The 15,693-nt window shown below is 51.8% G+C and overlaps 1 protein-coding gene across 1 annotated transcript; it reads left to right on the plus strand.

Annotated features, from left to right (window-relative positions):
- Positions 939 to 14,414, plus strand: IL17RE (interleukin 17 receptor E). Its single transcript, XM_021069808.1, is given in 19 exon segments — positions 939 to 3,014; positions 4,133 to 4,140; positions 5,537 to 5,716; positions 5,968 to 6,022; positions 6,025 to 6,132; positions 6,227 to 6,313; positions 6,316 to 6,372; positions 7,428 to 7,495; positions 8,702 to 8,979; positions 10,028 to 10,192; positions 10,268 to 10,316; positions 10,401 to 10,449; positions 10,599 to 10,784; positions 13,150 to 13,286; positions 13,378 to 13,420; positions 13,423 to 13,464; positions 13,903 to 13,964; positions 14,030 to 14,098; positions 14,100 to 14,414. Coding segments are annotated over 19 exon segments (2,673 nt in total). The 5' UTR covers positions 939 to 2,299.

Genomic DNA, 15,693 nt, shown 5'->3' on the forward strand with positions numbered 1-15,693 from the left:
GGGTCAAGGAGCAAGTAACCAAATGTTTCACTGTGAGAATCAGATCAGAAGATAAAAGGGTTTGGAATTCCTGTTGTGGTCAGCAGTAATGACCCTACAGTATTCCATGAGGATGCAGATTCACTCCTGGTCTCTCTCTGGGGGTTAGCGATCCATAGGTGCTGAGAGTGGTGATGTAGCTCAGATCCAGTGTTGCTCTGCATGTAGCATCAGCCACACCTGCAGCTCCAATTCAGCCCCTAGCCTGGAACTTCCATGTGCCTCGGATGTGGCTCTGAAAAGCAAAAAAAAAAAAAAAAAGAGAGAGAGAGAGAGAGGGATGAGAGAAGTCAAAAAAGAAAAGGGTTCGAGCCAACTTTCTTACTTTGTGACCCCAGCATTAGAAACACATTATCTGTGTAAGGAGTTCCTTCGTGGCTCAGCAGTTAATGAAACTGACTAGGATCCATGAGGATTTGGGTTCGATCCCTGGCCTTGCTCAGTGGGTTAAGGATCTGGCGTTGCTGTGAGCTGTGGTATAGGTCACAGATGTGGCTCAGATCCTGTGTTGCTATGGCTTGTGCGTAGGCCAGCAGCTGTAGCTCCGATTCAACCCCTAGCCTGGAAATTTCCATGTGCTGCAAAAAAAAAAGAAAGAAAGAAAGAAACACGTTATCTGTATAGATCTAAACCACTGTGAATTAAGTGAAAATTTAGGGTAAGACTTAGACTTATCCCTAAATAGCCAGACCACCTTTTTCTCCTTTCACATTGTATTGATTTTCCTTTCTTTTTCTTTTTTCTTTTTTTCTTTTTTTTTTTTTTTTTTTTTTTTTGACCGTTCTGCAACATATGGAGTTCTCAAGCCAGGGATCAGATCCAAGCCACAGTTGTGACTTACGATGCAGCTGTGGCAACACCAGATCCTTTTTTTTTCCCTTCTTTCCTTTTTAGGGTCATGCCTGCAGCATATGGAAGTTTCCAGGCTAGGGATTGAATTGGAGCTTCAACTGTGGCCTATGCTACAGCCACAGCAACATTGGATCCAAGCAGCATCTGCTGCCTACATTGCAGCTCGTGGCACTACCAGATCATTAACCCACTGAGGGATCGAACCCTCATCCTCATGGATACTAGTCGGATTCTTACCACTGAGCCACAATGGAAACTCCAAACTCCAGATCCTTAACCCACTGTGCGGGCTGGGGATTGAAATGCGCCAGCACTCCAGAGAGGCTACTGGTCTGTGTGTACTGATTTATTTGCAGTGATGCACTCTAACACTCCAAGGCCAAAAGACAGAACTGTATCAGCAGGCCCTTTGGAGTTCCCAGGAGCCTCTGGGATGGAGCAGTGGGAGGAAGGTCCATCAGGATGATAGATGGACTATGAGAGGCTGGTAGAATTGGAACTTCTTGGCTAGAGACCTTGACCAAAGCATAATCCCTTCTGTTTCCTTATTTCTTTTTGTGAAATGAATAATTTTCACTTACCTGTTTCATAAGGTGGTTAGAAGGATCAAATATGAAAGTGCTTATGAAGTATATGAAATGAATAAACTGCTACTCAGATAAAATGTATCCTAATTTACATTTACTAAAGCTCAAAGCACCTATTTCATGACATCCACTACTAGGCATTGGAGAAACAAAGAATAAGAAAGGTCCTTCTAAAGAGCTCAAAAGCTTCAGGTATTTGTAGGACAGTGGCTACAATGGGGTCTTCAGACAGTGGACCTCAAGACTTAGGATCTAGAATTGGCCTGCAGATGGCTATGGTCAGGCTGTTGAAAGGTACAGAGAGATAATAACAGTCTCAAGATGCCTTCAGCCAGTAGGTGTGCCCCAAACTTTCTTTCTACTGTGTGTGTCACCAAGGTGAGGGCTGAAGCAGCTTCAAATGCTCCCTGAGCAGGAGGAAGCTGTGGGATGATGGGGAGGGTCCCCACAGAGAATGGTGCCTTGTCAGCATCGGAAACCACAGAAACCAGGTCAGTGCATGGGGCCCCCTCCCTCAGCTCTAGGGCTCAGCTATGAGCTTGGGGCGTCCTGAGCAGATGGTACTGATAGTAGATCCTTGAAGCTGGAGGCCCTTTGACAGAGGAGCTGGAACTGGCCAGTTGGTAGAGAAGGCTAGGCCACAGTCTGGAGAGTTAGCGAGGTGGGAGCCAGGATGTAGATGGGGACTTGTGAGGCTTATGTGCATCCTGTGGTGCTTTTCTGCCCAACTCTAAATGGTGCCTCTGTCACATCCATCTCTAGCACCCAGTGCAGAGTAGTGCTTAATCGCTTTGTTAGTCCTCTGAATGAGAGAATGAAGCATGTGTCCATGGGAAGCTCAAGTCCAGGAGTATGTGAAGGGTTGCTCCTATCTGCAGGATGTTGCCAGAGTAGGAGGGGTTAAGAAATGGGTACAGCCCACCATCCATCCCCCTAACCTTGTGCCAGGCCTCTTTCCTGTTACTTCTCTGCCAGGGCAAGAGCCCCTTGCCATCCAGGGAGGGGAAGTAGGGTTTTCTGGGGGGCAGGTGTCCCCACAGTCCCTTCACTGGGAGGAGAAGGAATGTGGCCTGGCTGGCTGGTTGGGATTGAGGAGGAGCTTTGGGGCAGGGCGGGGCAGGAGCAGACTGAGGCGAGGGCTCCTGCTGGCATTGTGCTCCCCTCAGCTGCACAGCAAGGCCCTGCTGCCCACCTACAGGCTGTGCAGCCATGTTCTGGGCGCCCTGACCCCACGGAAGCCCATGGGGAGCCCCGGACTGGCAGCCCTGCTCCTGCCTCTCCTCCTACTGCTCACTGGCCTCCTTGTCTCTGCTGGGCTTGCCTGCTCTTCCTTTCCCGCCGGAGCACCTACTGTCTGCTGGTTCCCACATGGTAAGGTGCGCCTGCCGCTGGTGGGCGGAACACCCGGCTGGCACAGACTGGTAAAGCTCCCCACTCTCTTGCCTGTCTTTTCCTACCATCTGAGTCCCCGTGCTCTGATGGCAGCCTCAGTATGTCCTCTACACGGTCTTGGAGGGATAGGCCGAGGTCCTTACCGCTGAGGGCTTGGCAGGGTGGGGCTGGAAAGGAAAGAGCCTGAATGAATGAATGGTTGTTAGCTCACGGGCTTCAGAATTAGGTGATGTGAGCCAAAGACCCCAGGGAGAATGCTCCTTCTGGGAAACCCTACTAATTATACTTCTGTCCTTTCTTTCCCTACTGGGCCCTGTGCCTTCAGGATGACAGTTTCGCTGGTGAGTCTCATTCCCTGCCCTGCTCCTTTTTCCCTGTTCTTCCATTCTAATTTTTGGTTCTCAACCTGGGACGTAGCATAATATCAAGGAAAAAGCACAGGGGTTAGAATCAGGACGAGCCTAGGTTTGCATTATAATTCTGCTGCATTCTCTGTGTGTAGCTTCAGGCAGTACACAGTTTCTGAGGGGTATAGCAGCACAGTAGAAATGATTACACAGGAGTTCCCGTTATGGCTCAGCAGTAACAAACCAGACGAGGATCCATGAGATGCAGTTGTATCCCTGGCCTCGCTCAGCGGGTTAAGGATCTGGCTTTGCAGTGAGCTGTGGGGTAGGTTGCAGACTCGCTCAGATCTGGTGTGGCTGTGGCTGCGGTGTAGGCCAGCAGTTGCAGCTCCAGTTCAACCCTATGCTGGGAACTTCCATATGCCACAGATGCAGCCCTCAAAAAACAAAAAAAGAGAAAAAGAAAGTAAAGAAATGATTATACAATGAAAACTGTTGCCCCTGAGCTGTGGGGTGGATTAAATGAGAGCCAGGGTGAATCTCACTCACCACATCGGTAATATAACAACGATCCTTCTTATTTCATGGCACATTCTACTTCACAGGCATTTCCCACATGTTATCTTACTTGATCTTGACACAGCCCCACTTTTTGAATGAGGAAGCTGAGGCAAAGAGAGGTCTGTAACTCGCCCCAAGTTACTTGGCAGGATGTAAGAGGCAGAGCTCTGCGTCAAGTTCATCTTGTCTGTGGCAGGAGGGACCTCCTGGGACCCTACCATTTGACTTCTTTCATCTTTCACAGGGTGTCTACCCAGATTCCTCGCCATACCCAGTGGCCCTCCCCCTCTCCCCAAAGCCTTGGTGTGCTCGCTGTGTCACTACCCCAGCTGTTGGTGCCTGTATCTGTTGCAGGTCCTCAGGTATGAAAAACATGCATTTGGGCCATTCTTGGTGGAGATGTGAATTGGAGGCATTTGGAGAGGGCCTAGACTGAGGCAAGTGGGACAGATGTTTGTCTAGCTGCCATCCTCAGCAGAGACTTAGACCATCCTAAAATAGCAAACCATGATTGCTGTTCATGAGTTCATTTGTATCATTTTGTGAAGGTGTTTTTCCTTTCAGCTGGTACAAGTTCTTGGGATTAAAATGTTTTAGTTCTATGAATTTACTAGTATAGCTTCCATTTGTGAAGTAAGTTCTGTCTTATTCAACTCTATATTTTCATTGCTTAATTAAGTGCCTGGGACATACTAAATGCCCGTACACTGCTTAAGAACAAACAGTTTCTGGAGTTCCCATCGTGGCTCAGTGGTCAATGAATCTGACTAGGAACCATGAGGTTGCGGGTTCGATCTCTGGCCTTTCTTAGTGGGTTAAGGATCCGCGTTGCCGTGAGCTGTGGTGTAGGTTGCAGACGCGGCTCGGATCCCGCGTTGCTGTGTCTCTGGTGTAGGCCAGCAGCTACAGCTCCGATTCAACCCCTAGCCTGGGAACCTCCATATGCCACGGGAGTGGCCTTAGAAAAGGCAAAAAGACAAAAAAAAAAAAAAAAAAAAAAAAAGAACGATTTTCTAATTTTTCATCATTATAGATAATTCTACCACAAACATCCGTGTGTGTGTGTGTGTGTGTGTGTGTGTGTGTGTGTAGGATTAATATATATAGCTTTTTCACTATAAGAAATTACTCCTCAGAGTTCCCCTTGTGGCTCAGTGGAGTAAGAACCTGACATAGCGTCCGTGAGGATGCAGGTTTGATCCCTGACCTCACTCAGTGGGTTAAGGATCTGGCATTGCCGCAAGCTGTGGTGTAGGTTGCAGACACGGCTCGGATCTGGCTTTGCTGTGGTTGTGGCACAGGCTGGTGGCTGCAGCTCTACTTCAACTCCTAGACTGGGAAATCCCATATGCTGCAGGTGCAGCCCGAAAAAGAAAAAAGAATTACTCCTCTTTGATTGCATTATACATTTTAGGACTGAAGAAGTTTAAGATTATTTACCTCCCTGATCTAAAATGACTGTCTAGGAAGGAGTTCCTGTAATGGTCCAGTGGAAATGAATCCAACTAGTATCCATGAGGATTCAGGTTTGATCCCTGGCCTTGCTCATGGGTCAGGGATCCAGTATTGCTGTGAGCTGTGGCGTAGGTCACTGACGCAGTTTGGATCCTACATGCTATGGCTGTGGCTGTGGCCAGAAGCTGTAGCTCCGATTCAACTCCTAGCCTGGGAACTTCTATATGCCGTGAGTGCGGCCCTAAAAAGCAAATAAATAAATAAAAATTCAAATGACTACCTAAAGTAAATAAAATAAAATAGAATAAAATGACTGACTATCCAATACCAGGTCACATCTCAGGTAGGGAGGGGCCGGATGGTAAATGTGTCATTCCCTGTGCAGGTCTTCAGAGGGGCTGGTTCCACCTCCTGGTGCAGAAATCCAAAAAATATTACAAGTTCCACATCTGCAGGAAACACAGGACACCAGCATCTGCTCAGGTACCCTCCCTACCAGTTCTTGCCCTGCCCTTCACCCCACAGCCCGTCCCTTTCAGGCCTCTCATTCTGTTGTCTAGCTCCACCAGAGAGGAAAAGTATGGAAATGAAGTAGACTACTTGGTCCATTACACAGTTAAGGACACTGAGGATTAAAGGTTGAGCCACTCACCCGTGGTGCCTCAGATTCCAGAGACAGGAAGAAACCAGATTCTGACTCCTGGCCTGAGGCCAACCTTGCTCTCTGCCTGCAGAGGAAGCTGCTGCTTAGCCGCCGCCGTTGCCTGTCCGAGAATGGCCATTGCATCTCCATCCTCTCCCAGACACCTCCTCAAGGGGGTTGCGCTCCAAAAGAACCCAGCCCACTGATCCAGAGGCAGGGGCAGGTCTCTCTAGCCTCGGCTCACGAAGGTCTGGAGGTAGGCATATCGTGTGACCGGAAATGGGGCGGTGAAATAGTGGTGCCTGTGCTGAGGTCAAGAGACAAGGCTACCAGGTCCCCCTTCTCCCCAGGGCCTGAGTTCTCCTTTGACTTGCTGCCCGAGGCACGGACTATTCAAGTGACCGTTCCTCCAGGCCCTGAGGTCAGTGTGCGTCTTTGCACCAGTGGGCACTGGAGTGTGAAGAACTGAGCCCTCCCTTTGATGCCCAGGTATGGAGTGCCGTCTGCCTGTAAAAGCCAATCAGGAGTTCTCTTTGTGGCTCAGAGGAAGCGAAACCGACTAGGAACACGAGGTTGCGGGTTTGATCTCAGGCCTTTCTTAGTGGGTTAAGGATCCAGCGTTGCTGTGAGCTATGGTGTAGGTTGCAGACGCAGCTTGGATCCCGTGTTGCTGTGGCTCTGGCATAGGCTGGCGGCTGCAGCTCCTATTCGACCCCTAGCCTAGGAACCTCCATATGCCAAGGGAGCGGCCCTAGAAAAGGCAAAAAGACCAAAAAAAAAAAAAAAAAAAAAGACTTCCTTGACTAGACGGAGAATACAGGGGCTGTGTCACCTGGCAAGAGAGGAAGTGAAAGGGTAGCAGAGACCTGGGGCAACTGTGAACACCTAGTGGAGAAATGAATGTGGCACTTACCCTTAATGAGAGGACCCTCAGTGAGATTCAGCTTGTGTTAAGAGGGCTTTTCAGTCCCCAAAAAGCTGTTCTCCCTGAGAAAATAACAAAGTGGTCACATCTGTCTTGGTACCCTTCCACCTCCCTCCCTTTTGTTACTGCTCTTCGGAGAATGAGGTGTCCCCCATTCTCCCAGCCCAGGCCCTGACACCTCACTGCAACCTCCCCTTATCATGGATACCCTTGTATGGAGTTGGTACCATGTGCAGGGACCGATGCTGTACCCTTGGGTCCCTCAGCTCTCTTCATTTAAAATGATCATCATGCCTCCAAATTACTGTGATGCTAGCATTTCATTAATTGAGTTGGTGCTTCTAGCACCTAGCACCCTACCTGGCATACATAGAGGCTCAATAAATGTTATTCCTTACCCTGTCTCCTCCTCCCTCCCTCTCCCACATACTGAGACATCCAGAGCAGATGGTAAGACTACAGAGCAGAGACCCCCCGAGGGGAAATTTGTCAGTAAAAGAAGCAAGTCTCAGACAAGAGGAAAATTGGGCATGTTGGCCAAGGTCCCAGCTTCCTCTTGCCTGTGTCCAGGGTGCCTCTGCTCTTTCTCAGGCATCTCTTCTCTCCCTTTGCTGCTTTGTCCACAGAAGATTTGTCTGGGGGCCACACTGTAGACCTGCCATATGAATTCCTTCTGCCCTGTCTGTGCATTGAGGTGAGGAGGGGGAAAAGTGTGGGTTGTCCGTGGCTCCACACCTAGGCCACCCAGATAGCACAGTTGGTCAAGCGTACCCCCAGTAAGTCATGATTTAAAGGCCTAAATGTGAACAAGATGCTTGGGAAGATTGGTGCCAGCTTGCCTGTGAGCCACACACTAGTTCAGGGATGGAGGGGTCCTGCTGACCATGGGACATTCTTGGGGGCGATTCCAACCTCAGCCCCAGCCAAATCCAGCTCCCCTTGTCAAGACCCGGCCTCAGCCCACAGAGGAAGAATAGATATCTGCCTTTACTGTGTGTTCTGAGCCGTTGCGATGGGACACGTGGTCACCACAAGGTTCCTTATGCCCCAGTGTCATCCACACTAGTCCTGCATGGCCATCTTCCTCCTCTCCTTACAAGGCTCCGGTGCCTAGCATTAAGACTCCATTGGGGAGTTCCCGTCGTGGCGCAGTGGTTAACGAATCCGACTAGGAACCATGAAGTTTGCGGTTCAGTCCCTGCCCTTGCTCAGTGGGTTAAGATCCGGCGTTGCCGTGAGCTGTGGTGTAGGTTGCAGACGCGGCTCGGGTCCTGCGTTGCTGTGGCTGTGGCGTAGGCCGGTGGCTACAGCTCGATTCAACCCTAGCCTGGGAACCTCCATATGCCGTGGGAACGGCCAAGAAATAGCAACAACAACAACAAAGACAAAAAGACAAAAAAGACAAAAAAAAAAAAAAAAAAAAAAAAAAGACTCCATGGACTAGACAGGAAAGGCAGGGGCCTGGTCACCCAAGAGGAGCAGGCAGAGGCTGGAGCAAGGATCACCTGCCTGGGGGACAACCAGTGGGTGTTGGGAAGTCTGGGGGATGGCGGGGGAAGGCTTTGGCACCTTGGGGATCACTGAAAATGGAGGCAAGAGAAGGCAAAAGTTGAGGGAATGTGGACCTCACAATTCACGTCTTTCTGGGGATGGGTTCTCCTCTCCAGGAGAAGGGGACTCTGCCTGTCAGTCACTGATCTTACTCCTACACTCTGGAATTCCTCCCCGAGGCCACATACAACCCACCTTTGCCCACACCCACACTGCTCCCCCTCCTTGGTGCTCTGCCAGCTTAGGCAGCTTGCCTCTGGCCACAGTCAAGCCAGAACGAGTTCTAGTCTGGATGATATAGGACAAGCCATTCCTCTGACCCTCCTTCCCCATTCCCCGTCCCCTGCAGGCATCCTATCTGCAAGAAGACACCGTGAGGCGTAAAAAATGTCCCTTCCAGAACTGGCCTGAAGCCTGTGAGTGCGCTTATGTGACATTGCATGCACAGCCTCTTTCTGTGCATGTCCTCTGTCTCTGTCTCTCTGTCTCCTGTCTCTCTCTCACACACACACACTCCACACCTTTGTTGGAGGAAATCCCCAAAAGGCATGCAGGCACTTTCTCTGGAGTCAATGGGGGATGGTCTTGGGCCACCATGTCTACCGATCAGCTTGCCAATAAGTCACAGTATTGAACATTGTACTATGCACTGTGGGTGGTTTCAAAATACGAAACCTAGGAAGTGGTTGTACTAAGAGGACGGGCCAGAAGATGGGGCTCACAACACAGCCGTGCCACTTCATATTCTCTGAGCCTCACTTTCCTCATCTATAAAATAATGATACTTGTGCTGCTTCACTTTTCCAACTCCTTATGAGGCTTGAATTCACTGTCATATGTGAAAGTGGTTGGTGACATCTATGCCTGTTGTTGTGCCCAAGTTGAAGAGACAGGACGCTCAAACATGGCAAATGAAGAGCACAAAGCAGCCTGTGGCCCAAGCAGGGTTGTACTTAGGAACTAGGCTGTAGGGCATGAAACTTGGGGCAGAAGAAGCCCTTGAAGGCTGTTTTGAGCAGAGAAGCTCTCTGGAGGAGGTGATGTGTCCTCCTGACCTCAGAAAATGGGCAGGATTTAAGAAAGGAGAGCGGGGGAGTTTCCCGTCGTGGCGCAATGGTTGACGAATCCGACTAGGAACCATGAGGTTGCGGTTCGGTCCCTGCCCTTGCTCAGTGGGTTAAGGATCCGGCGTTGCCATGAGCTGTGGTGTAGGTTGCAGACACGGCTTGGATCCCACGTGCTGTGGCTCTGACGTAGGCTGGCGGCTACAGCTCCGATTCAACCCCTAGCCTGGGAACTCCATATGCCGCGGGAGTGGCCAGAGAAATGGCAAAAAGACAAAAAGACAAAAAAAAAAAATTAAATTAAATTAATTAAAAAGAAAAAAGAAAGGAGAGTGGGAGGGAGGCATTCCTAGTTCTGAGAGAAACCTAAGGCAAGATATGAAGATTTCAAGTTTGGGAAGCAGCTGGGAGCTGGCCAGATGGAAGTGCGGGAAGGAAAGGAGACAGCTGGATAGAAGAGGTAAAAGGAGGGCTGGGGAGCCATGTTCATTTATCAGGCACCTAAGCAGCCCAGGACTGTGCCGAGCATCTTCACAAATGTCACCTCCTAATGTCCTGGGGATAGGGCCGAGGTCTCCCTGGGCCTCACTCTCTGCCCTGCTGCTACCCAGACAGCTCGGACTTCTGGAGTCAGTGAACTTACTGACTACAGCCAGCACAGCAGATGGTCATGGCCCGACACTGCGTTGCCCACTGAAGCTAGAGGCTCCCTCTGCCAGAGAAGGCTGGCATACCTCTGCGAAGACCTCCCAACGCACGGCTCGAGAGTCGGAGGGGTGAGACAGACCTCCCAGGACCTGGGTGGGCAGAGCTGGGGCCCGGGGCCCTGCTCCTTAATTCCTTCTCCCACAGTGGTACATCTTGGAACAGGTGGACTTGCACCCCCAGCTCTGCTTCAAGGTACAAGTGTGGGCAGCAGGGGTCGGGAGGGCTATGCATGGTGCCTGAGCTTGCTGACCTGCCTGCCATCCTTGGATTTCTCAGTTCTCCTTTGGAAACAGCAGCCACGTTGAATGCCCCCACCAGATATTCGGTGAGCCAATAAGTGACCCTGGCTGGGACCCCCAGCCAACGGTAACCAGGCCAGATTCTATCCTTGCCCTAAGTTCTCTGTCTGCAACCCGGCTCCTATCACTCCCACAGGCGTGTCTCTCACGTCATGGCCTTTCTCTCTCCTGGCAGCCCCTTCCTGGAACGTGAGTATGGATACCCAGGCGCAGCAGCTGGTCCTTCACTTCTCCTCAAGGATGCATGCCACCTTCAGTGCTGCCTGGAGCCACCCAGGCTCGGAGCAGGACAGCGTGGTGCCCCCTGTGTACAGCGTTAGCCAGGTATGGCCTGGCCAGGGCTCGGCCCCCACTCAGACCTGTTGACGAGAGCACAGCAGGTGGAGGCAAGCAAATCTCTGACCTATGTCATCTGGTTATTTATTTACGTGATCAGCCTTTGTTCAGCTGCCTCCTCTGCCAGTCAGTGGGGTCTTTGATGGAACAGTTTATAATCTTTTTCATTTCTGAACCTGCAGGGATAAATAGAGGCAAGAGATTGGCCCTCTCTGCTCTCTGGCCCACTCAGACTGCCGCCACATGTTATACTGATGCCTCTACTGAACCCTGCTATCCTCTCCTGCTACTCTCCTGCCTGCCTCCACAAGGCATCTGGCAGAAGTTTCTATCTTTGGGAGCAGAGCCCTAGAAGCTGAAGTGCTGTTTACAGAATACTGTAAACCACTGACAGATTTAACTCTACTGTATGAACTAAAATGGTTTGAGGAGTTCCAGTTGTGGCGCAGCAGAAATGAATCCATCTAGTATCCATGAGGATGCAGGTTCGATCCCTGGCATTGCTCAGTGGGTTGGGATTCAGTGTTGCTGTGAGCTGCATTGTAGGTCACAGAATCGGCTCAGGTCTCACATGACTGTGGCTGTGGCGTAGGCCAGCAGCTTTAGCTCCAATTTGACCCTTAGCCTGGGAACTTCCATATGCCTCAGGTTTGACTCCAAAAAGTTAAAAAAAAAAAAAAGATTGACTAGCAGACTCTTCTGTGTATCTGACATAAAACCACAATCAAACATATCCGCAAACCACAGACAAGCTGACTAAGCATGGCAACTCTTCAGTTCTTTCTACTCATATGCAGTTGTTATTTGTGCTGTATTCTATGAGGGCTCCCAGGCAGACAGGTGATAGCAAATGCTTAAAGTTTAAGACAAGGCCATGTTAAGATTTGAGACAAAGACATGTGGAATAACCTCAGACTGAGAGCTAAATCACGGACTCATTTATTTCCGTGAGCTGGGAAAAGACGACCTTCATCGAGTTAACCATGAGTTGAGAACCACTGCATCTGCACCTATTCACGGCTGCCTGGAGAATGGGGTCTGGGACAGGCTGGTTAGGGCTAGTGGGTGGAGGGTGTTCCCAAAGGATGGAGACAGGGTGAAACCACCCCCTGCTGTAGACAGGTCCAGTCGGTTCTACCCCATGCAACATGCCTTTAGAGAGGGCTTACTATGTTCCCATTCTGTATGAGGCCCTGGAGATAGAGGAAAAGTATATAATACAGGAAGAGATTCCCTTGGAGTCCACAGTTAATAACACTCCTATAACTACATGGATACACTGCACGGTATTATAGAGGGGTTCACACACTTACTCCCATGTGATGCTCTCAGTAACCAGTAAAATAAGGATTATTATTTTCATACACAAATGAGAGTATGAGGCTTGAGGAGGTCAGTATCCTATCTCCCACACAAAGACCTCACAGCTAGGAACCACAAAGGCAATAGTTAAGCCTGAGTTCTTAACTGTGATCTCCTGACTCAACAAGCTATACTCTCTCCACTGGACAAGCTGCCTCTTCAGGTGTCAGGATAGAGAAGTAGGCAGATATAAATACCACTGGTCGTGCCCATCTTATTCTTTCCTTGGGCCTGCACAGAGCAGGTACTTGGGTATGTTTCTGGATGAGGCTGATAACGTATATTGTGCAGCAGTCCAGATCTGGAATGATCATGCCTCTAGAGTAAGCCTGGAAAGGCTTCTGCTAGGGACCCCTTGCCCCCAAGCCTGGTAGATTAGGGTGGGTGGGGGATAGAAAGGAGGAAACAGCATGGGCAAAGACAGAGCCAGATTTGCCTTGATGGGACAGTCATTCTACTCTTTTTCCCACAGTCTCAGGCTCAGGCCAGTGACACTAGACTCATGTTCCTTCTGAGGCAGGGGCTGTGTCCTGTAAGGAATCCTGCCCACTCGCATGTATCCCTAGCATCTGCACCACAGGAGCACATGGGCAAATCCAGTCTGCAAAATGTTTGTTGGCTAGTATGGTGTCAAAGTTGGATTTATGCCACCATTTAAATGTTGGGAGATGTTGTATTTAAAAGCTGATGCTGGGGAGTCCCGGTGGCCTAGGGGTTAAGGATTGGTTGTCATGCTATGGTTCAGATTCGATCCCTGCTATGATCTCCACATCCATGGCATGCCCCCCTACAAAAAAAAACACTGATTTCTAGAGTCTCTTGAAAAAAAAAAAATCAGAAAACCCAGTGCTTTGTGTCCATACTCAGCATGGTGTAATAGGTTGGAGCTCAGTGGTGTCTGATTACTTGTCAGGGCTGTGCCCTCCATGTTTCATGGATGCCCTAGTCAACCTGATTACTTTTTAGTTTCACTCTAACCTTGTTCTTTGCCAGCTGGGCTGATCAGCACAAACCCTGGTTCCGTTCAGTTCCCTGTCCAGGGGGACTCCCCTTCTCCATCACCCTCATGCAACTTCCCCTGGAAGAGAGTACCACTCACTGGTGGGGGCTCTGTGCCTCATGGGAGTCAAGTCCAGTTGCCTGGAAGCACCTCTGTGTCCAGATGGTGAGTTCTTGGGAGGGGGGAAGAGGGGCGAGAGGGAGGTTGGGTCCTGAGAGCAGGCTTGCCTCACCCTGCTTGACTCAGTCTCTCACAGACGCCTGGGCTCTTGATCCTGGCACTGTCGGCCTTCACCACCCTATTGGCCTTGTTCTGGTCCTCACCCGCCGGCGCCCACTGTCAGGTAAGTTCACTTGGGTTAACTGGAAATTCGGACTTGCTATCTCAGGCTAGTTGCCCACTGCCCCCCTCCTCCCTCCCCCTCTTGCTAAAAGCCATGTCCTCGTCCCTGCCCTGCACCCCGCTCTGTTACCCAGGAGGGTAAGCCTCAGACCCCTAGTGGGAAGAATGCCAAAGCCGGCAAAGGCCTCTGCAGGTAGTTCAACACACCGAGTCTCTAGGCACGAGGCTAGTTGGCGGAAATCCAGCCCGCCGCTGCACCTGGCACTTTGGCCCACGCCTCTTCCCGCCAGCACCTTTATCTAATTGCCCAAAGGCACCCTAAAGCTGTCTTGGTACCCACCCCCAGCGCAGATAAGGAACTAGTGGGGGGATGGGGAACCCTATTATTAACCGAGTGGAGCAGGCAGCTTCCTGCCCCCCTATACATGTTGCTCCCCAGGGGCTTGCCGGAGGCCTGTGCTGCTCCTGCACGGGCGGATCGAGGCGCAGCGGCGCGTGGACGTGGCTGAGCTGCTGCGGGCGCGCTGGGCGGCGGACGCGACGTGTTGTGGCTTGTGGGAGGGCAGCATGGCACGCTGGCCCGCTGCCTGGCTTGGGGGCGCGGGACGGTGGCGCGAGAGCAAGGCACCGTGCTGCCTGCTGTGGAGCGGCGCCTGCCCCAGCCCCGCCGGCGGTCAGGATCACCGCGCCGCGCCCCTGCGGACCTGCTCCGCGCGCCCCGGCCCGCTGCTGCTGCTCGCGTACTTCAGCCGCCTCTGCGCCAAGGGTGACATTCCCCGCCGCTGCGTGCCCTGCCCCCTACCGCCTGCTGCACGACCTGCACGTTCTGCGGCTCTGACGCGCGGCCCTTCCGCCGAAGCCACACTGGCCGCTTCGAGTCCCGCGGTTCTGCGGGGATCGCTGGAGCTGTGCCCAGCTTGGAACGGAAGCCGAAACCGCCGACCAGGCTGACAGAGCTCATACGATCTGGATCTGTGCACGACTAGAACCCTGAATCAGGTTTCTCACCTGGATCTTGAGGGCTCCTTCACCGCACGACTGGCAAAAAAGCCTTACTCTGCCCCCAGCTGGACAGAGCACTCACTCACTGCCCGCCCTTTCCCACTGTCTGGCTTCCTCAGAAGCCCCAAGGAGAGAGTCACTCTTTCCGGAGAACTCCCCGACCCCAGCCTGATGTGGGTGGGGAGTCATCCACTTCCTCTCTCCAGAATCCCAGAAAGAGAGTAGTTGCCTGTGCTCCAGTCCAGGCCAGAGATGTTGAGACTCGGGAGGGAGGCAGGCCCATGGCAGTTCTGAGTGGAAGGTGGCTCCAGAGGGGTGGGGGAACAGAAAAGCGTTTGGATGCTGGGGATCCCCTTTCTCAAACCGGCCCTGCCCAGAGTGGAGGGAGGAGGGTTCTGGATCCAGGAAAGGGGCTTTGGCCCTGGATGACCAGGGTAGAGGTGGGACATTGGAAACCAAGATAGAGGAAGATGAATAAAGGTGGACATTTTGGATAAACTAAGAAACAAGGAGCTGTGATTCTTCAGAAAGAAGAGAGGAAATCTCAGGTTCAGAAATGTGACGTGAGTCCCATGTTGTGCCTCCAGCCCATGGCATCAGCACAAATAGGACGGTGTCCTCCTGGCTCTGGGTACTGGATTCCTTCTCCCCACACCACAGTTGAGCATAGGCAGGAAGTGGTGAAAAGCCCACTTTCTGGTGCCCCTTGGCCCTGTCGTTAGAGCTCCTGTTCCGCAATGAGGAGAATGTGTGAAGGGTCCTAGGTACCCAGTCGCAAGGGACCTAGTGGGCACCAAGATCCCAGAGTCACATGGGAAGGGGAAATGCCCAGGATTGCCCTGGGTCTGGGGCCCCTCTGTGGAGCCCTCTCCTTAGGGATCCCAGCGTGAGTAAGAGCTCCCTTACTCAGCCTTGAGGCCACCGCCTCTCCAGGCAGCCCTCCCAGCCAGGTGTCAGCAGAGAAGGAGGAGGGGAAAAGAGGGAGGGGGTGAGGCTGCCACTCCAGTTCAGGGCTGCTGGCTCCCAGGCCTGGTGTTGGTGGAGGGACAGGGCGGGCGGGAACAGCCGGCTGCCTGCCGGGAGCCAAACGAAAGCACTCTGGCTGGGACAGGAGTCAGGACTCCGGGAGAGGAGAGCCAGCGCTGACCCAAGGCCGGGGAGGGATCTGGCCCTCCTGCCCACAGGCGCAGGGCTGAGTGGGAGCAGAGGTGTGGTGTCTGCCCCCCCT

Source organism: Sus scrofa, chromosome 13, assembly GCF_000003025.6.
Source record: "Sus scrofa isolate TJ Tabasco breed Duroc chromosome 13, Sscrofa11.1, whole genome shotgun sequence".
In the NCBI taxonomy this organism is placed as follows: domain Eukaryota; kingdom Metazoa; phylum Chordata; class Mammalia; order Artiodactyla; family Suidae; genus Sus; species Sus scrofa.